At 38.6% G+C, this 22,910-nt stretch overlaps 1 protein-coding gene across 7 annotated transcripts in view; it reads right to left on the reverse strand.

The window, feature by feature from the left end:
* atp2b4 (ATPase plasma membrane Ca2+ transporting 4) overlaps nt 1–22,910 on the reverse strand; it is a 172,321-nt gene that overhangs the window by 24,985 nt on the left and 124,426 nt on the right. For all 7 annotated transcript variants that reach the window (XM_067431555.1, XM_067431549.1, XM_067431550.1 and 4 more), the window contains 7 exons: nt 16,831–17,010; nt 16,664–16,751; nt 16,425–16,531; nt 8,862–9,053; nt 8,003–8,216; nt 3,600–3,811; nt 2,846–2,953 (listed from right to left, as the gene is read on the reverse strand). In XM_067431555.1, coding sequence (XP_067287656.1) covers nt 2,846–2,953; nt 3,600–3,811; nt 8,003–8,216; nt 8,862–9,053; nt 16,425–16,531; nt 16,664–16,751; nt 16,831–17,010 — 1,101 coding nt within the window. The remainder of the gene's footprint in view (nt 1–2,845; nt 2,954–3,599; nt 3,812–8,002; nt 8,217–8,861; nt 9,054–16,424; nt 16,532–16,663; nt 16,752–16,830; nt 17,011–22,910) is intronic.

The following is a 22,910-nucleotide window of genomic DNA, read 5'->3' on the forward strand; positions in this document are numbered from 1 at the left end:
GCTTTTTAAATTTCGTTGTGTTGTGCACTACTGGGCCACCGTAGAAATTACTTCACAGCATTAATGTCATAAAATCCCAGCTGTTTTTAATTCAGATATATATACAGGGTGTTTTATTAGTTTTATTTAGCATAAATGTATCATGTAACAAAAATAAATGTTATTAATTTATTAATGTTATTATTAAATTAAGTTATGTTAATTACTCTGATTGAGATCCTTATCGTTTTTATGAATACTGATCTGAGTGAAAATAAATTATGCTGTTACGCCCGTTTCACACATACTCCGTCTGCAGTGCGTGTGCGGTGCGTGTTGCGTTGCGTGTGCGTTGCAGGAGCTCCACACCCTGTAGTGCTTTCACATATGCTGCGTTTGCAGTCCGCAACTGATCCGCTGTTGCATACCACAAACACAGCATTTATTCATTATTTTTTATTTAAAATCCAAAAGTTTTTACTGAACATGCCTCGTCAGAATTCCAATTCTCTTTGTTTACTCTTTAATAGAAGTCAGGTTACGTAGCCTACTACATTTAAACAACATTTTATTAAATTCATTTATTCATATTTATATACTTTAGATTTAGCTCACACAAGTGGCAAAACATTTAAACAGGTTATAGCCTTAAAACACAAACATTTTAAATAAGAAACTTACAATAGTCTATTCAAAAACAGCCGACTCTCGTCTTTTCTTTCGTATTTTCCCCTTTTTAAAAAAAAATCCTGCAGGTCAAAAAGAACTTTGCTTTTCACCTCCACGAAAGTACGAGTGCTCTCCATTATGGCACATTTTTTTACCTAAATGCCAGGTAAGGTGTCGTTTTGTTGCTTTACTTGAGAAAAAAAAAAACATGTGTTGACTTTGAAACAAGAGTATATTTTAAATTATATGCATCTGTGGTGAAATTACTAGATTTCCGCGTCAATACATGTTAATTTTAATGCGAACAATGTTCAATCGCTTTAATGCAGCAGTGCAGCGCAGCGCAGCAAAAAATAGACTCGGTACGGAAACGATCCGTGCACTGCTGCAGACGCAACGCACCTGGAACGGACTGGGACTGACGGACCGCATTCGCGTGCAGTGTGAAAGCTGTCATCCGTTAACATGGGTACGGAAAAAAATACGCACCGCACACGCACTGCAGACGGAGTATGTGTGAAACGGGCGTTAGACTTTTCAAAAGACATCAGCCCCCATTGCTTAAATATAGGCAGGAACTGCTAAGAGTATTGCTGTAATTTAACCTCTTTAAATTCTAAAACTAGTTTCAAAGGGCCTTCCCAATACAAGCACACACGCGCGCACACACACACACACACACAGAGGTCTCTCCCACTATTTAGATATCTCTAAAATAGCAAAATAGTTATTTCTAATCCCAAATAAAATAAATGTAGGTGCCTCTGTTGATGCCTTTTGAAACAAGACATCACTGAGACAACTTGATACATAAAAGATAGAATACATACTGCTACCGCATGTTTAAGTTCCCAGCATTTGGTTTGTGAGGCCGTGCATGTGTATGCGCACAAACAAATGCACAAACATCAGTTGAGAAACCCAGTAGGAAGTGGCTTGTGTGATGCAACTGCCAGAAGGAGCAGACTGCTCTAAAGGCTTTATCCATCCTTGCTAACTTCCTCTGCCTTTTGAGGACCTAACATGATGTGTCAGTCCTGCATACAGAGTTTTAAATGTACTGCAAGCATGGATATGGAGGCAGAAGACCTTTCTTGTGCTGCGGGGTTGATGAAGCTGACAGCTCTCTGTCCTTGTCTTTCTGAGCTGAACTTTGAGATGGAAGCAACCACTCTCTGGAATTGTGTGGCAAGTTGCCGTCTGCCAGCCTCCCTCGTTCCCTCCCACAGGTTTGAAATCGCACACAGCTTCACCTCCCCCTCCCATGCCCTTCCGGTGGGATTGAACGGAGAACTAAAGATGTTCCACATCACCCACGCATGTGCATTCTGCCGTGATGTTTTCATTATTTCACCACTGAGAAGCTTGTGGATCTCTCTCTTCTCACTTTGTCATCTGTAAATGTTCTCATCTAACTACCGTATTTTCCGGACTATAAGTCGCACTTTTTTCATAGTTTGGCTGGTCCTGCGACTTATAGTCAGGTGCGACTTATATATCAAATTTAATTCATACTGACTGACAAGAATAAGAATAGCCACGAGAATGCGCTCTATGCTACTCCTGTAGCCTAATATTAACTTAAAGACAGCAACTTAGAAAGACTGAACACAAACAAAATGCCCCCATAAAGAAAATCTTATTCTGCAAAATACAAACAGCATGTAGTAAAATATGCAGCGGAGAATGATTCACACACCGTCGCGCGGCTGAGCCTGTCCCAGCAGAGAGTTCAAGCGTCTGTGGACTCGTTCCTTCAGCTCTGGCTATCTTGCTTACAGTCCACAAGTAGCTTTCTTTTTCTTCTTCATTACAGTTAAAGTAACCTCTGCTTTTTGCCTGTCCCTTACAAGTTTCTCACTCACTTCAAACTTTCTTTCTTCTGCTCGGTTATGCCGTGAAGCGGGCACGAGTGAGTGCACGCGAGCGGGTGCTTGCATGCGCGCGCGGCTCCCGCTCTGCCCTAATGCGACTTATAGTCCAGTTCGACTTATATATGTTTTTTTCCTCTTCATGATGCATTTTTTGACTGATGCGACTTATACTCCGTAGCGACTTATAGTCCGGAAAATACGGTAGCTAGAATGCTAGTTTTAACTCTAATTTTCAGTCAACACTGCCTTTATGAAGGCTAGAGTGAATCAACAGAGCTATTGATTAGTGAAGAACAATGACGTACTGTAATAATTTGCCTTACCTGGCCCCAGAGCAGCTCACCAACCCCTATGAACACACACCAGAGCCACTGATCGATGGTGAGTGCTGTGCAAGAGAATGGCTTCCCTCCAAACTGCACAATGATGATCTGTAACAAGATGTACTTCATTACTTCAGCTATACTATAAAATAAAGCAATAAGCCACAAGATATTTACAGCGGTTTTAAAACAGTTAAAGGGTGTTTATTAGGTTACTTTAAACCTAGATATGGTGAAAATAGCTGTAACATGTTGCCTCAGGTACTTTATTGCTTTTATAATACAGAAGCAAAAATAACAACAACAACAACAACAAATAAATCAATAACAACAGTAGCATTCATAAAAAGGGGGTCATCTTACAATCAGGGTCATCTTAAATTCGGAACAATGGGGTATGCATATATATTATGGGTGTCGCAATATACTGGTTTTGACGGTACGCATGATAATACAAGTAATACAGTAAATTATCCAGCGGCAGTTTCTAAAAGTATCTATATAGTTGATATCTAAACATACAATAGGTGTTAAAATTGCAGCTTAACGTTGGTTTCCATCTGTCATAAAACACAAACGCGCAGCTGCTACTTCTGTGTAAAAGCATGTTGTCGGTTCTGTTAAAACTTTCCCATTTGATAAAGATGACAGAGCCATATATTCTATGAAGACATTGTGAAACCGGATTCTTTTGTAATAATAACCTGAGGATTTTATTGTACATATTTTTGACATTTTTATATATTTTATTTACCTGTAGAACAAAGGTTCCCAGTACGACTAAGCAGAAAATGGGGTTCCGGTAGATTCCCTCAAACACATTCCTCTCTCCGTGGATCTTGCGGGCATTGATCTCATTGAAGAGCTGCATCATGACAAAGACGTTGAAGATGATAGTGTAGTGTTCAGATGGTGGAGAGTGGAGAGGGGTGTTCCGGCCACTATCGATGTTAAATATCTTCTCACCTTTGGGAAAAGTAAAATGTTTTGTGTAAAGTAGTAATGTGAAAGTTAGGAGAAGCACTGATGGGAATTTTCAATAAATATGTTGCTGCTGATTTAAAAAAAATACAGACAAGTATAATGTCTACCAGGGGTTGGGCATTTTCCCAAAATATTGTATTTGAATATTTTGCCTCATAAAATTGATTATTTGAATATTTGTTTATTTAAATTAAGAAAATGAGAAAAACTTTTTTTCTCATCAAAATGTCATTTCTGAACAAACTTATGATCAGGCAATGCACACAACACTCGTTATATCTTAAGAAGTTTGAACTTAACAACAAAACAAAAAATATAGACCTAAACAACAAAAGCATTGTAAACTCAAGCACTAATAAAGCAGAGCGCGTCAGTTATCATACAGAACATAAATATACACACTAGGGATATGATGGTGTGGAAATTTTCCTACCGGTTAATCAATGTGTGACAACACCGGTAATACTGGTATCACCGACTGGGCTTTTAAATCTTTAATCTAACATGCACACGGCCACTCGGGCATTCATAACGGAGCAGAGCAAAGCGAGTGCTTTCAAGGAATTTCTATGAAAGTAAAGCCTCCATATGCCTGAACCGAAAACGCGCCAGTGCACATACACCACGAATGACAGTTTGTCCGTAAATGCGCGCTCTGTGAAGCCGTGCACATTTTAGTCTCGGTTTTGAATTAATGCCAATGCGGGGGCGAGTTGCTTGAATAGTAGGTCCATTAGTAGGGCTGGGCGATATGGCCCAAAAAAATTATCACGATATAATTTAGCATATCAGTCGATATCGATAAATATCACGATAAATGTAAAATCTTTATTTCTTTAAAGTTTAAAGGCATATTTTTGCTCATGAGTGAAATATGTAGAAAACAGACAGTTAGCTGTAGTTTTAAACTATCCTTTATTGTCAAAACATGACAAACACTTCCCAAACAAGTGAACAATTTATTTAAACTGAGGTAGATTTATTTATTAAAATCTTAACTGTGGTCAGCATTTTTTTACTCAACACTATATATCAATAATATATCATTATACAGGGCTTGACATTAAGCATGTTCATGTGCTTGTCCTTCGAACAAGTACATCGTTCAAGCTTGTCCAAGTAAAAAATTAGCTTGTCCGGAAAAGTGTGTGTGTGTGTGTGTGTGTGTTTGTGTGTTGTAAATATTTATTCTGAAGCAATATTCTCACCAGTGTTCAATCAGCTTTGACATATTTAAATCTGCATATTTGTGTTTTTTATTTTTATTGAATCATTTGAAATTTGTGATATTTTCACCTTTTATAAAGGGCATTTTCCCTTAATCTTATTAACTATAGGCTAAGCTTCATGTTTCATTTTATATTTGTAATTTTGATCAATACATTTAATTAAAATAAAACACTATAAGGGCTGTTACCAATCAAATTAAATAATTTACACTGAAAAATTACAACAGCATTAAATAATGTTTTGAGATTTGTAGTTTTGAATAGACAAATAAGACATGTTGGAAAGTATGTTTAAAGATCAAATTAAACCACCAGTAGGTGGCAGCAGGTGGTCGTCTTAATGAGCGAGTCATTGAGTCGTTCATTCAAACGATTCATTCAAACAATGAATCGTTCATTTACACACGTTGTTGTGAGACGCGTTGCGGTTCTGCTGTGAACGATTTTCGCAGCTGAAACAGAACAAATAATGCAATATTGAGCGTTTATATATTTAATTGTCTAAGTAAAACACTAAGAACGCAATCGGTCAAAAAAAAGCGTTTTAAGAAACATTTTGAGGCCCCTTCTCTTGCCTCACAGTGGATTGGTCCACCGTGCATCTCACCGACACACACACACAAACACACCTCACCGACAGTGGGCTGGTCGGGAGAGAGAAAAGTTCAGTATTTGTGGATCTCCAGTAAGGGCTGTCTAGTCTATTTTATTCATTTTAAACACCAGATGACATTATTTCTCTTTTGATACAGGCGATGCGGAGTCATTAATACATCACCAAAGACAAACAATTATGGTAGCGATGTACAAGTCCGATGCTTTAGTGATTATAGTTTGGTAACGTTAGCCTGTTGTAAATAAGTCACCCACTACAGCTAACAAGGTAATAAGCCGGTGTGTGAATGTAGTTAATGTAGATTCACCGCTGTGTTGGGCTGCATGTTATATGGAAGGACTTTGAAGAAACAAGATAATTTAATAATTAAATTCTGTGTGGTGAACGTGAACCTATGATAAGCAGTCCACGCACGTCGCTCTGTTTTATGTCGGATGGGATCGCTAAAATATCTCCAAACCACTGAAGTTGAGCGAACTAACTTGTCAACGATATCTGTGTCCTCTGAGCTGGCCGTGAGCGCTGCATTTTCTTCATTATTGCTCATTTTTATCGCTCCACTTATCTCCGATCCTCCAAGCCTGTCAGCCACAGACTGTAAACATTACCGCGTGCAGCAAAAAAAAAAAAAAAAAAAAAAAAAATTACCGCGTGCAGCACCCAGACGCCCGGTCTGCAATACGCATGCGCAGCATTACGCATAGCGCGTAAGCATTATATCGAGAATTTATCGACCTGTTGTTATCGTTTTATCGAGGAAAATTATATCGTGATAACTATCGTTATCGTTTTATCGCCCAGCCCTATCCATTAGCCTATTCTCAATGAAAAACACAACAACAACACAGTACAATGACAAACTCACTTAAATAGGCAATTTTACATTAGGTTTTGAAACCAAATCTTCCGCGATCATCTTGTCTGTCATCTCTTTGCTTTCTTGATGAATAAACTGACTCCTGCTGTGTTTGTGCTGTGAGTCTGTGACACTCGTTCGGATCATGGTTTAGTAAGCAGACACATTCAGTCAATCATGTATTGTATGTTCTCTAACTGAACAAAATTATTTTATTACTATAAAAAAAATCTAAACGATGGTGGAGGGTTGTTATGCTGTGCACTTGATGTGACCGGTGTTGAGTCTGAACACCGGTAACACTGACTATCGTAGCAATCCTAATACACACAAGTCGGTATAGTTGTCGTGTTTATATCTTCAGATATTCAGTTTAATATTATTGGATGATATTATTCTCGGGTGAGAAAACGCGCCACTGACAGACGTTGAGGAGACAACTGTGTTAAGTGAGGTTTGAGTATAGCACTTTGTGTTTTCTCTTCTTAAACCCTCAACGAAACTAAAAGGAAGCATTTTGGTATCATAAGTTATCGCGCCCTCACTCGGGGTACAGATGCGCTTATCTGCAGTCGTGATGCACAGCTGACTTTCCTGTTTGGATCTCATGTGATTTCTCGTTGTGGTGGTGATATAATAACATTTTATCAAAAGTAACTCCATTTTGTAAGATAATTTAAAATTTTCATCCAAGTAATTCCAAACATCGGAAGTCAGACAATGACATTATGTGATGAAATACAATAAATTTATTAAAATTTATTAAGGATTTAGTCATAACTGCGTGCTTTAGAGGAATTTATCATGGATTCACTGCATTTACAGCCAGAAAATCATCGCAGTATAGCATTTTACTTTTCAAATAATAATTACAGATCCAATATTTGTGCACACCCCTAATGTCTACTGAGTATGTAATGAAACGCCACTGAATGGGGTCTTCTGTGCAACTGTTCCTTAACCCAGGCACAGTGAACTCTCCTAAAGCACTATAACATGCTTTAGATGTCTTTGATGTGATCTATCACTCTGTAAGGAATTTCCAGAAAGGCTGTTTATTACCGGCATGTTTTCACTATGAAAATTCAATTAGGATGGAGGCCTTTAACTAAATTTAATGCCTTTAACAGGAAAGCCTAACATGGGAAAAAATACAATACAATGTTTGACAAATACATCTTTATGCATTTTTTCATGCATCTTTATTGCATTAATTAAATTCCGTAATGGCCAAATTCTGTGGTTCCATTTGACTGGATTCTGTGATTCCATCTGTTTTCCACAGGGTTCTAGGGGATTCATAGGGTTCTACATGGTATTTGCAGTATTAAAAAGCTTGTTTTGTGAGTTATTTATTGTTGTGTTACAAAGTTGTAACCATTAGTGTCAGAAGAATATGCAGCCAACAGAGGTCTCCTCTCAATACACTCTACATTTCCTTAAACCTCATCGTGAATACAGAAGCCACTTACCAGCAAATAGAAGAGTAAATGTGATAATCAGTTGGTAAACGGCATGACCCAAGATGTTCTTCATCATAGTCCTAGAAATTAGTGGTTTGTCCCGGCCATAAGGTCTTCTCAGTAGGAGTGATTCTGTTGGGGGTTCCGTTGCCAGAGCTAAAGAAGCCAGTGTGTCCATTATTAGATTTACCCACAACATCTGAACAGCTTTAAGTGGGGAGTCCTGCAGACACAACAAACTGGAGTGAGACTCAACAGAAAGGATATTCTTACAGAATTGTCATATGTAATGTAGTTAGGCAGGGACACAATATGACTGGCCGGCCCCAGGGTAGCCAAAGTCTGGAACCAGAACTAAATGGCCAAAGTACTCTTCAATAAATATAAAGTACTTAGACTTTGCTTGTAGAGTTCTGTTATTATGACTTATGATGAATTGTTTCCCGCTATGCCATGCTTAACCACCGAATAACTTTATATGCCAATTTTTAAGTTGATATATTTATATTAAAGAGGACATTTTGGGATTTACGCATACAAAATTTTCCTCATTTTTTTTTTAAATGTCTGAATTATATTATATTTTAATCATAACAAATTCTTATCTCATTATCCAAGGAAGAAATACAAAAATTACATTTATCTATAAATCACTTACAGATAATTAAATTATTTTTTTTCTTTTTAACTGTAGCATCTTTTTTTTTGGAATAAATGACCTGATATGCTCTATAAATATAAGAGACTGTGAAGTGTCTTTTAAATTAATATATTTTCTTCTCTCAAAAAACACAAAAAAATGTTATAATGGCATATAAAATGTAAATGCTGGCTCCCAGGAAGTTTAATCAGAGGATGTTAAATGTACCTGTGTGATGCAAGCCCCAGTGAAAGCAACAATTACAGCCACCACATTGACAGTCAGTTGAAACTGCAGAAACTTAGAGATGCTGTCGTAGACATTACGCCCCCACATCACGGCTTTGACGATACTGGTGAAGTTGTCATCGGTAAGGATGATGTCGGAGGCCTCCTTTGCAACATCTGTGCCTGCAATTCCCTGTAAGATAAAGAAACTGTTTTTAGAGAGTCTGCGTAATTATCTGAGCAGTCTATTTTCTGAATAACTGAAGATGCAGGCTCATTCTCAGGAATTAGACAGATCCCATGAGAAGATAAGCTGAAAAAGGAAAAACTAACTACAATAGACGATTTTAATTAGACCTTTCTTGGCTTATTATGATTTTATATAGGACCTATAACAACCTTTTAGCCACACCTGCCAATGGCCGTTGATTTTTCAGTAAAAATTCACAATTCCCCATTTCAATTTTGACACAACAGCGAAAACTGTTTACAACAAATGCTAATGTAATTATTTGTGCGAGTAGACTGCATACAGTTAATTTGAAGACACAAATAAATGTGTATTCGCACTGGCCAATATGAATGGCAATGTATTTGCCACAAAGCGTGCGTGTCTTCTGGGCAATTTGAAAATTTTTAACTTTTCAAAATTCATGACACATTGTCGCACAAGACAATCAGTGAAGAGCTTAGTGACACTTCTGGTTTGAAAGGTTATCAAACTGGGAACTTCATCCTAAAGTAGTGCTGGAAGCAGCTGCCATCTAGGCGCAGTTCCTGAAATTCACAATTCACAGAGTTGTGTGATGGATGTAAAAGAGCTCTGGATAGTGTAAAATAACACTGGATAATATAGTCTTCACTATATAAATTAAACTTTAACATTTTAATAAGGATTCATCTTTAAGAAGTTTTTCAATCAAGAGCAGTGTGATTTTTTTTCCCATTTGTCCTTTTTTGTTTGATTAACAAAAACAGAGAGAGCAGAGTTTGTTAAAGCACAAAAAACAAGAAACAAGCACATTTCATTATTTGCATGTTGTCCAAGAGCTTTCTGGGAGCTGAAAGCGAGAGCATTAAAGTGGCCGGAAGTCATTTATTTTCCAGTGAGAGCTTTAAAGAGGTCATATAATGGTACATGCACTTTTACAATTTGATTGTATGGAAATGCGTCTTGGCTGTGCCTGTACACAACCATCCGATAATGATAATCTCCTTATATGTTTTCCCGTCCTAAATCAAGCCATTCAAGTGTGTGACGTTACACGGTCAGACACCCCTCCCACAATTTTTGATTGACAGCAGCGTTTCATCAGAGACCCTGAGCAAGCTGTCATAATAGACCGCCATTGTTGATGCGCTAGAGCAGAATGACGTCTAAGCGATTGTTCTTGGGTGTAACACACAGCAGTCATTTGGATGTTCCTAAATCTGAACCTCTGAAGACGCAATGGCTTTGTTTTCAGTGAGTTTTGTTTTCGAAAGGGAATATTCCCCCTGATCAACGTAAATGTTTTTATGTTTGCGCAAACCACAAAACATTTCTCACCAGACTGCTTTATAAACGGATTTATAAATTATAAATTACCTTTACTGAAAAAAAAAGTTTTTATTGGCATTTAAACTTTATAGCCAACAACCAAAAGGAGGACCAAGGTGCTTTACATTTAAAACAGAAGAACATCTACAATACATAATATAGTAATACATTAAGCAAAAACCAAAGGAACAGTTACACAAAATACAAAAATAAAATTTAAAAAGCCACAGTGCGGTAAAGGCCAGTCTAAATAAATGCGTTTTTAACCTGGACTTCAACAGGGCCAGGTCTGTAAGAACACGCAGGTCTACAGTTAAAGTGTTCCAAAGTTTAGGAGCAGCAAAAGCAAATGAGCGATCACCCCACTGCTTGCACCGGGACCTCGGAACAACTAGCCTCATCTGGTCAGCCGACCGGAAGGCTCTGTTTGGATGGTAGACACTTAAAATCTCTGATAAATAAGGTGGCGCAAGGCCATTAAGAGCTTTAAAGGCAAACATTAAAATTTTAAAATCAACACGGTACCGAACCGGGAGCCAGTGGAGGGAACAGAGAACTGGACTAATGTGGCTGTGTCTAAATGTACTGGTTAGAAGGCGAGCAGCTGCATTCTGTACCAGTTGGAGACGATGGCGTGAACTGTGTGATGCCAATGTAGAGTGCGTTACAATAATCAACGCGTGATCTGATAAAAGAATGAATTGCCTTTTCCAGATCACTGTGGCACAGAAAAGGCTTTACTTTGGCTAAAAGTTACAGCTGGAAAAAGCTTGCTTTTACTACAGATTTAATTTGTTTGTTGAAATTCAGTACATACAAAGATAGAGTAAACCAACCATTCAGAAACGTTCTGTTCGAGTCTTAATTGTCGAATTTCGTTTGGCCTAGCTTTTTCCGGGTCAGTCTCCGGTTCAAATATATACAGTTGCATAGATGTGTCCTCAGAGACTCCCGTTGGCATTTGTTCTCCAAAATATACCCTCCACTGTCAAGGGAATACTTCATGTGTGTTGAGTCAAACCACCCCACAGAGGGCATTAGCATTAAAGACACATGCACTGAAATGGCTTGCTGAAAACAGAGCTGTTTTTGACCAGGTAAAATTAGTATTTTCTTACAATACTAATGAGATTTTTTTATGAAAGTATATTACAGTTTTAATTTAGACACTAAAGAATCATATTAACTTGTACAAAAATGTCATTATATGACCCCTTTAAATACAGTTAAAAAAAAGACCAAGCATTCAATCTATGTCAGAACGTCATAGCATTCTAGGATGTTGGTAGTGCAGCCACAGCGAATTCTGAAACTCTCGCCAGTAGCGGTGTAAACACACATTGAGGAACTGAGTTCCCTTTCGTATCCTGCCAGGGATGGAAATTTACTTTTTTGTCCACCGGCCACTGTGGCTGGTGGATTTCAAAATCTACCAGCCACTCAATGATTTTGCCAGCCACTTTCTTGTTTTTAACCGACAATGTGTAACTGCACGTGAAAATTAATACTACAAGCTCTACACTACTTAAGCAGTTTATTTAATCTCAAGCCTCAATGGAATGCTGACATTTTCTCTTATACACACACAAACCATGAACTGATTTACATTTCATTAAATAAGTAGGGCTCTGTGTGCTCTTTTTTTTAACCTGGATGTGGCATTTGGATGATTCGTGGTCTTTTATGTCTTCCAGTTTTAGGTTTTTAGTCCCAACAATGAAACTACTAGTTTTGGCATGTTCTGAAGCGTGTTGATGACATACTGAGCAGAACATTGTCAGTAGGGATGCACCGAAATCAATATACCAAGATACCCAGGCCAAAAACCGAAACACCAAAATAAATGATGCCAATTATTAGTACCATTGCATTTATGGCTAATGCTATGGCTGTGTAACTTTACTAAAAATCAAGGCATTGCAATTGCACAAATGAATATTAAAGTTTCAAATAATAAATCAATTACAAGTTATGCAAAAAAAAATTAGCACATTGCACAGTATAAAATAGAATTCAAAATAAAATGTTTAACTTGACCTCACTCGTGTACATTTAAAAATAGCTAATGTAAAGGCCTACTGGCCTGCAGAAAGGTACAGAAATTGAATAAAGTAATCAAATGTAAAATGACTGCATATTTATCTGTTTAAATTAAAGATTAATCCTTACTAAACTTACAAAAGCTATTCAATCAAGAGCAGTGAGTGATGTCCTTATCTTTGGTTTGACATTAAACATAGCAGTAAAAGCTACTGCCCCTTTAAGACCTAATGAAGGATATGCGTCATCTTTCAAGACTTTCTCGACTGTATACAGTTCACTTAAAGCTACACTGTGTAAAATTTTTTGTTCATTCTTAGCTAAAAACACTTATTTCTTTCAAAAATATATGTGCTCAGTAATGTATATTTACTTCTTTCAAGTAATAAAGTATTCTTGTAAGTTTATAATATGCCATTGAAAATACATACGGGTGAGGGGTTCGAATGCCGGTCGCCATGTTGCCCCTCCATCTTGAAAGCACATTAGCCAAAAAGGGACATACCCGTAAATTCAAGCTTCGCCTTTCGCATTTTAACACTTGATGGCCATGTGGAATGTGAATAGGGGGATTTCCATGTTAATCTTGGACTAAATCGGCCACCGTAGTATTTAAAGGTCCCGTTCTTTGCGATTCCATCTTTCAAACTTTAGTTAGTGTGTAATGTTGCTGTTGGAGCATAAATAATACCTGTAAAATTATAAAGCTCAAAGTTCAATGCCAACCAAGATATTTTATTTAACAGAAGTTCCCTTTCAAAGCCTACAGTGAACGGCCGGTTTGGACTACAGCAGGAAGTGCAGGGATGTAATGACATCACTAGAACCGTTTGTTGACTAAGCCTCCACCCACAAGAACACTCAAAAAAGGGGGCGTGGTCTTGTTGCTCTCCCACGTGGAGCAAGCGCTGTATGCACGCTCTTCATCTCCCCGTTATGGTAAGAGGCGGGACCTTTCTGGGCAAAGTGCGCTAAGCTGCTGTCCAATCACGACACAGGAAGTGCTGGCCCAATCAGAACTCGTTACGTGTTTCTGAAGGAGGGACTTCATAGAACAAGGAAATCATCAGGCTGTTTTTAGGACAGAGAACATTTAGAACAGGTACATTTAGGACAGTTTGTTTTTTTAAACGCGAAACATGAACTCATGTTATATTGCATACTGTAAACATAATCAAAGCTTCGAAAACAAGAAGAATGGGACCTTTAAAACGAAATCAGAATTGAGAGGAACAGAAACTAATATTCACTGGATGGTCATATACATTTTCACCACTAGATGGGGGAAAATATCACAGTGTAGCTTTGAGGCATATTCAGACTATGTGTCCTTGGATACTCACCAAGATATTAACATACTTTTTGCGGGAGTTTGTCCGTTCAAGCGCAAGACTTGAAAGAGAACTCAATATTTGCACGCTGTGAGACGAGAGCGCGCTTTCGGATGATGCACAGAGACAGAATCTTCTCTCAGCGTGCGCGAGTCCTCCTCGCCTGCTACCTATCCTGAGCATTGTTCATGTTTGTTTTAGGGATGCACAATATTGGATTTTTGCCGATATCCGATATGCCGATATTTTTCAGCTCATTTTGGCCGATGCCGATACCGATATATATGTTTATTTTTTCCCTTTGTTTGGAAACAACACCATTTTGAGCAAAAACTATTTTTTTTTTCATTCTGGTGTCAGATTTCTGAGGTATCCTTACTAAAAGGATTCTTGTTGAAGATAAATAAATGTTAATAAAGTTATTTTTATGATAAGAGTACATTAAAAGCTCAGAAAATAACAATAATAAAGTCAGTAATTTTTCACCCCAGATGTAGCTGTAACCTAAATATTGTATTTTTGGATTTAACGTTTGTGCACATGAAGTGGGGGTGGCATGACATCCATTGATGCTGTCTTTAATTCTACAATTATTGTAGAGCTCGTTGGATTATTTTTCATCATCCATTTCGTAAAATTTTATTACAGATTAATACACTGTATATAAAAGTATTTAATTTACAAGTGTCATGCTTGTGATTTATGACATCATTACTGATTTGTTTATTCAGAACAAGAAGTAACTTCGATTTATTTGTGTATTCTACTTTTCATTGTATTACTGTAACAACAGCGCCCCCACTACATGTATAAATATATAGCGGTCTAGCTGGAGGGCACTAGGACCTGGAGGAGCTTCTGCTGCTGTGGAGGCTGCCGCACGCGCTAGAGAGTGGGGAGACGCGATTGGGCTTGTTTTGGGCTAGTTTTGTTGTGAAAACGTGGCAAATCTGCTGCTGACGGTCACGTCCTTCTGTACGTGCATTCAGAAATTCAAGGCAGCATTTAAAAACAGTCAATATAAATCACTGTACATGCAATATATTTTCTTGTTTTCACTTGAAGAATGACCGCAGTGCTGACATGGTCTTATCACTGTAGCACTCCTTGCAGACGCGAGTTATTGCAGGCGCATATCAACACCTTATCATATCGGCAAGGCATATCGGCATAATGTTTCATATCGGCCGATATCGTGCATCCCTAGTTTGTTTACATTCATGTTCTCACAACACTGCATTGTTAAAATACATAATGTTACCTTCCAGCTTTTTAAATGCTGACTTTTACTCAGATTTGGCGCTTGCCGAGTGTTCATTTTAGGCCTTGGTTTTATAAACACATTTCAACTGAACGAAGTTTCGTTTAAATGACCAAAGCGTTTTTATGTAGGCTCAAACCGCACAGCAAAATGATGAGCCAACCATCTATCAACAAAACAATTTATCATGCCTGCCCTTATCCTAGCCTAATGTCCTTCAGTCAGCAGTCTCACAATTGCACCACCTACTACTTTTGAAACAGACACTTCTTAGACCTTTAAGAATCTATACAAATGTTTGAGTGAGAAATATGAATTGCCTTTTTTGTTATTCACTCCATAAAGCGCATTTCTGAAAGCACAAATTAACTTTATCATTGCTTAAGTTGTGGGGTCATCTGAGCAACAAGTATGGGTCAGCTACTTATTACCATGCCGTGATGATGCCCTGAGGCATTCTGGCTTGGTGCAGAGAAGGCTTGAAGCAGCCTCTGCGGCTATTAAAGGGGTCATCGGATGCAAAATTCACTTTTAAATGGTGTTTACATATAAATGTGTCTTTGCAGTTTGTGGACATAACCAACCTACAATGATATCAATCCATTCACAATGTTTTTAATCCTCAAAAAGCCTTAACACAATCAAGCTGTTTTAATTCTGAGCAATATGAGATGCTCTGCCCAGGACAGCTGATGGACTGTCCCAAATTAGCATATTTGCACCCCCAGCCAGTTGTACACCATTTGCCAAAGCAGCACATTACGTGTCTACATGCACCATTGAAGAGAGGGGTGGGGTGAGTAGTAGCTAATTATGTAATAGCTCATTAAAGACAAGCACTTCACTATTCTATAAATGTATCTGTTTATTTAATAAAAAAATAAAATAAATGTGTATATATATATATATATATATATATATATATATATATATATATATATATATATATATATATATATATATATATATATATATATATATATATATATATATACACATATACTCCGCTAGACTGACTTGTTACAGCACTTGCCGGCTGTTGTCCCTTGTTTGTTTAGTTGCTTCTGTTGCTCTCATTTGTAAGTCACTTTGAATAGAAGTGTCTGCTAAATGATAAAATGTAAGCCTAAATCTACATCTAAGAGAGACACGCACCGGGTCACTGTGAACAGCTGTTAATTGAGGAGGTAAAACGGATGTTGTTTTACACAATCATTGATGAATTTTAACCAAAGCATGGAACACACTTCAGAAACATACTAGTAAGTGGCCTGAACAGACTGGTGAAAATTGAGAATATGCACAATATGCTTGTATTAAACTGGTATCTTTTATGCGATAATGATCTGATTTTGTGAACACCATACACATACACACGCACACTTTATTTACCATAGCAAAGCCAACATCTGCTTTTTTAAGGGCTGGACCGTCGTTAGTGCCGTCTCCAGTCACAGCCACCACCTGTCTAGTTTCTCCAACTGTGCTGTCAATAATGCCTAAAAGACAACAACAAAGGTTCTGCCTCAGGGTAAACTAAAAAAGTACAACTTATTTTGATCAACCTATTTAATATTATAATACATTGATATATTATAAAACAGTGGGATTAGACTTAGTAAAGATCTCACCTTTAACCAAAGTGTGTTTGTCTGTCGGGGAAGAACGAGCAAGAACACGCAGTTTTGGCCAGACCTTGTCAAGGCGCTCTTGTTCAACCTAAAGATAAAGGAACACTGAAATAAATACTTTATATGTCGTTTTAGACATCTGTTGATAAAATGCTGTAGCTTTTTACCTCTCCTTTGTCATTGCGAATCTGCTGGTTGAAGTCTTTGCCCTCCAGGCAAAGGAAGTCTTCTCCAGGCTGCAGGATTCCACATTTGGTGGCAATAGCACGGGCTGTGTTGATGTTGTCTCCGGTGACCATACGGACCGTGATGCCTGCTCGCTGACATTTAGCAATAGCATCAGGAACCTGCACACCGGAGGAATAGAAGGACCATTATTTGGCTTGGTACAAAACATGTTAGGCAGCCACTACCATATCATTATTCATTTAGACCAGTGTTTAATTTGGTAATAAGATTTGCAGCAATAAATAAATACAGATCAATGCAAACTTCTCTGGATGGACTTGGATTGATTTAGCAATTACTTGTCCAGAGTCCAATCATTTTCCCCAGTTGCTCAATAATTACAAAATCTAAGATAAAAGAATGCATCAATTAATAATCCAACATATTCCCCATATTTTGTAAGGGATTGCTGAGGCGGGACATAACGGTAGGTAATAGTACGAGTAGTTTATGTAGCCACATGTGCCTTGGCAACCTGAGTTTTAATTCACATCTTAAATAGGGCTGAGCTATTATTATATTTTATTACTATTATTATTGCATGCGCAATATCTACCACAAATTTTCTACATTTAATATAATGAATTTGAGCACAAAAACAGATGTGACGTAGTGCGTAATCTGAATGCAGCGTGCCTTAAGCTGAATGCATACTTCGAGAGAATAACATTGGTTATACATAACCGCATAACTTGTGGTTTTTGAAAAAACAAAAAATTTAAGTCACTGAATTAAGGCCACAAAATCACAGACTACAAGACTTATTGTTACAAGATGTTATTGTCTAGAGTTTTTGCTTCAAACTGATTTGAGATTCATTGTGCCTTAAAATAAAACAATAAAACACATAAAACAATATATTGATAACAAAAAATGTAAGACACTTTTCTTTTTTTACAAAGTACATATGTAAAGAGGCGCAAACGATCATGAATGCTGTGATTCACACCTGAGAGAACAAAAGAACCACAAAATGAGCTGCAGAATGAATGAGACCGAGTCTGGTATGTGACAGAGGGAACTAAGGAACAAGACACATACACACATGTTTATTTAGAATATATTCAACAATATAAAGTGAGAGCCATAGGCATAATATCCTATGTGGGCCAGTATCAGGTCACTATGATTCTCAAATCTGTCAGATAAAAGAAAAAAATAACCTTAATATAATGTCCACTCTTAACAGAAAACATGATTGCTGATATTGCACAGCATGTAAAATTTGAAATTATTCCAGGATTATTCCTCACCGCATCTCAAAACGATGTAAATTACATGCACTAAACTTGATGTGTTTGACTTTCAACAGAATGTGTGCTCTGTGGGCATGGCTGCATTAACACTTAATGAAGGTTTATTTAAAATGGGACATTTCAACTTTTTTTCGATGTAGGTCTCATGTTTGTGTGATAAGTATTCACTAAGAATTACAGTTCCTTTTCTGAAGAGTATCAGAATGGACTTCATTGACAGAGGCTGCAGATAGCGCATCATGTTTGTTTTCTTTATTTTGCAAAATGCATAATTTGTTTTTATTGTGAGTGTACACAAATAAAAGTGGAAACTTAAAAGATTATAATGATGTATAACACTTGCCTGAACAACCAAAATCTGAGTATTTTGAGTCTCGTTCACAAAAACAACATAAGGGAAAAAAACGAGGTTAAGGTGCCAGTGCCTTGCAGTCTGTTAAAATAATCATGATATTTATTTTTGGTCCATATCACACAGCCCTAACCTTAAATCACATCCCCCAATGTCAATGATTTCCAGCCACTCTTCACTACTTAAAAAAAAAAAGGGGGGGGGAAAGGGAAGAATTAATGCCACAGTGTGTGACATCACGGGTGTGGTTTGCTTCTTTGGCTAACGCCGCATTCACACGGGGCGTAGGCGTTAACGCTTGACGGAGGGCGTGGCTGAAGCTGGGTGCTGACGCGATCGTCATAGTGACAACAGCCAATCACATTAACTTGCCGCTTGGACCAAAACACAACACAAAATTTTTTTATGACAGCTAGTCTGAGACGAAATGGATGCCGATTTGGTTGTATGTGTGAATGCGATTGCCCGTGTAGTTGTTGTCAGCGCACTGCACAGGTGCACAAAGCTGTTAAGTACATTAAATCCTGAAAAAGCGCCGACAGTGGGAAGAATATCACGTAGTGGTCCAGGAGCTGCGTCTGGATTTTTAACGGTCTATGGTCTGGATGGTTCACGGAGCAGTAATGAACGCATTTGGCTAGCGTCTGCTGTAGGATATTTGCATACGGCGATCTGATTGGATGACGCCTGCACTGGCGCTTGAAAAGTTGAGAATTCTTCAACTTCTGCCGCTTGCAACGCGAGTGAAGCGCCGCGACGGAACCCACAATTCAGTTCGGCAACGGATGATGTCACCCATTCAAAGTAAATAACGCCTACGCCCCATGTGAATGCGGCGTAATGAGTAGGGTTGGGCATCGAGAACCGGTTCCAACTTGGAACCGTTTAAAAAATAACGATTCCATTGGAATATTTTAGAAAATTTGTTTTCGGTTCCGATCATCGGTTCCAAACGAGCAAGTTTTGGCTTCCATTGCCACCTGATTTCCGGTGCTTGCGCGCCCGCTTGTTCTTTTAGCCATGGAAGCCCGGTAAACGGCACTCTGAAGTGTGGATTTATTTCACTTTTAAAAAGCCTGTGTCGGCACAGTGCAACTAGTGTTGTCAAAAATATAGATACTGAAATATCTGAAAAGATACGATAGCCTGCTCAGTTTCTACAGTATCGATCCTAGCTGCACTCTCCTCTCCTCTCCTTCTCTGACCGACAGCGAGTTGACACGCAGCCGCATATTCTCACTCAGCCCGGTTAACCCTCTGAACACGGCGAACGCGCATTCTGCTGGACTTTTCCTTACGACAGCGTGTTAGTGTTAGCGTTAGAAACACTAACTGGTGTGAGTGTGTATGCCATTGTGTGGTCACTACTGCATCACCATGGTGTGTACATTTGGCATAGTATGCTGGGAAGGGGGACGAATTGGCGGTGGCAATGCTTTCTCTTAAATGTATCAGAGTGAAACCCTGGAGCATCCTGTTATAATTTGGATGAAAATCCAACATCAAACTGTCTACATCACAAAGTTTTGATCATGGTATCCAAAACATTGTTTTCTAAAGGAGAGGAGTGACATGATGTAAACAAACAATGCTTCATACAATATACTACATGTGGCATCTTTTTGTTGTCAGACCTTTTAGACATATTTGCATTACACTGGCTCGTTCACCAGTAGTGGAACGTAACATTTTATGTTCACCTGCAGTAAACGGTTTCCACTCTGACATCTTTAAGAGCTTACATGCAAAAGCAATTTGACTTTATAGGCTCAACAGTCTACAAGTTTGTCTTCCTCCATTTCAAAACACATGTATATATATATATACATTACATTACATATACATGAGTTGCTAGGCAACGTGGGGGAGAGGACGCTGGCGTTGTCTGTTCGCCGCTTCTCCACCCACAACAAATCATGTTAATGTACTATTAGATTTACATTTTATTTTATGTCCTTATGTTTGTGACTAGTCTAACAGTCAGAGCTACAATTGGGACTGTTGCTGATTGCTGGCAGCCACTGAGAGGTCGTTGAGAGGTCGTTGTTCATCGTTTCGCCGTTTTCAACCGCTTCTCTAATGTTTACGTTTGAATTGCTGCGGTTGGTTTCTGGTTTGGAGGACATTTGATGTTTCTCGCCGCGGGTGCTCACTGGTGGTCTCCCTTGGGCTTGGGCTGCATGGTGGCTGAAGTTTGCACCGGGCTAGCGTCATCCGGGCTCTCGTCGTCGGCGTCCGGCATGATGTTGGGATGTTCTGCTTCTCGGCTGCGCCGCTGTTCCGTCCTGCATTGCGACCGTGGAGCGGCTTGGACATCTGCGCCGGCCCCGGTGTGTCCACAGAAGTGCCCGGAGGAATGTTCTGCCTCCTGCATGGTGCTGCAGCGATCCCCATCGTTTGAATCATCATGAAGAAGACCCATCATCTGGTCTTCAGCTGTCATGCCTCGGCGATGTCATCGGGACACTGCCGCTGGGAGAAATCTGAAACATGGAGTGGACCACAGTGTGCTGCGGAGCTAACCGTGTGCTGCGGAGCTAACAGAGACTTCCACCATCAGCTGTTTTCTGTCCACCATCAGCTCTGTTTCTGTTCACCATCAGCTCTGTTTCTTTTCACCATCAGCTCTGTTTCTGTTCACCATCAGCTCTGTTTCTGTTCTGTTTTCTGTGTTGGTTGATTGTTTGTAGTATTCTATATTTTTACTTGTTATTCATTTTTTGTTGTTATGCCCCCTTGCAAATTCTAAACGGGCAAGTTTGTGTCTTGGGAGGAGACGAGCCTTTAAAGATGTTTTTTTTTCTTGAAGCCCTTCTCTAGCAGATGACGTCTTATGGTTATTGGGCTGCAGTCAGAATCAGTAAGGGTCTTAATTTGGGTTGAGGATCGACCTGTGTCTTCACGGACAACCCGTCGGATCCTGTGGCTCAGTGCAGGTGAAATCTTTTTTGGTCTACCACTTGACTTTTTTGTCCCATAACTCTCAGGATTTTTTAAGAAATGTAAAATGACTGCCTCCAACCTCAGCAGCGATGACGCGTTGCGAAAGGCCTTGCTTGTGCAGCTCAACAATCCTACCACGTTCAAAGAGAGAAATACTTTTTGCCTTTGCCATCAGGAGATCTTGGCAGTATAACTGCTTGAAAGTCAATGCCATGAAAGCCATATTTTTGTGCAGATTTTACCTTTTTATGGCTATGGTCTTAAACGTTTGATCAGCTGATGAACGACCTGTTTGAGTTTAAATGCAGCTTTCAATAAATTGCCTACTCTCTATTTTTTGTCTCTTGCTCCTGTTTCTTCTTTTGGCATTTTGAAGCAGCACTTACAACCCGGTTATGATCCACTAGTGTGAAATGTGTAAAACTTGCAATGAATCCCCTGGTCATAAGATTTTGTTCAGGAGTGTATATAAAATGACTGCATGGAGGAATACTAAGAAGGTTGAAGACAAACTTTAAACGTAAACTTGACTGACCGCTTAATTTCCACTTTAAAGAAGTACATTCCAATAAAATATGTTTTATAGACAAAGAAGTCTGACAAAAATTACATTGTGGAAGATCTCTTACATACAATTTATTAATGATTGGATTGGCTTAATTTATCTTATTATTAAAGTAGCATCTTGCTGTAATACATTATATGTATTAAATGTTTTTATATATTACAAAGGCTTAGTCCCCATGGGAAAGAATTCCCTAGCATTTGGGTGTCATTATGGACTTTATGGCCGAAAGTAAGATATCTTCCTCAGCGTCACTGCTAGCCTCAGATCAGTGAAAGTCACTCTTGATGTGGCGTCCTGACAGTTTGTGTTGCATGTTAAGTCATAAAGGTACCAAGACTAATTTATACACATGAAGGAGCTGGATCTAGAGGTTTTGTGTGTGTGTGTGTATGCTGGAGGCCTATGTAATTATCCCCACTCAGTCTTGCGATGAATCACATACCCGTAATTAGAACCAATAAGCTCATTTATTTATAGATAATTAAAAACCTCCCAGTGTTTCCATGGACAGAGATGCTGTATAAGTGATGCATGTGAAAAAACATGTTGCATGATGGAAAGAAACTTGCGTGCATTAACGCGTGCATTAATGAAACTCTAGAATTGGCTCTCGTCTTGCCTGTGACAGCAGAAATAAACGAGATAAGCTACAGATGGCTCTGATCATTACTGCAAGAGAGTGATTCTCACTAGGACAAAAACCTTTTATCCCATCTTATTGTCGCTACATGACCCTACAATTCCGTTTCAAAGCTGTAAATGGGCAAACACCACTATCAGACTGCCACCGTAATATAATATTGTTCTCTGCACCAACTCAAGTCATAAGACACAGGCATTTGATCAGCTCAAACTCAGTTCACTGTTAGAGAAGCAGCTATGGAATGGCCTGTGTAAATG

Source organism: Pseudorasbora parva, chromosome 22, assembly GCF_024679245.1.
Source record: "Pseudorasbora parva isolate DD20220531a chromosome 22, ASM2467924v1, whole genome shotgun sequence".
Classification (NCBI taxonomy): Eukaryota; Metazoa; Chordata; class Actinopteri; order Cypriniformes; family Gobionidae; genus Pseudorasbora; species Pseudorasbora parva.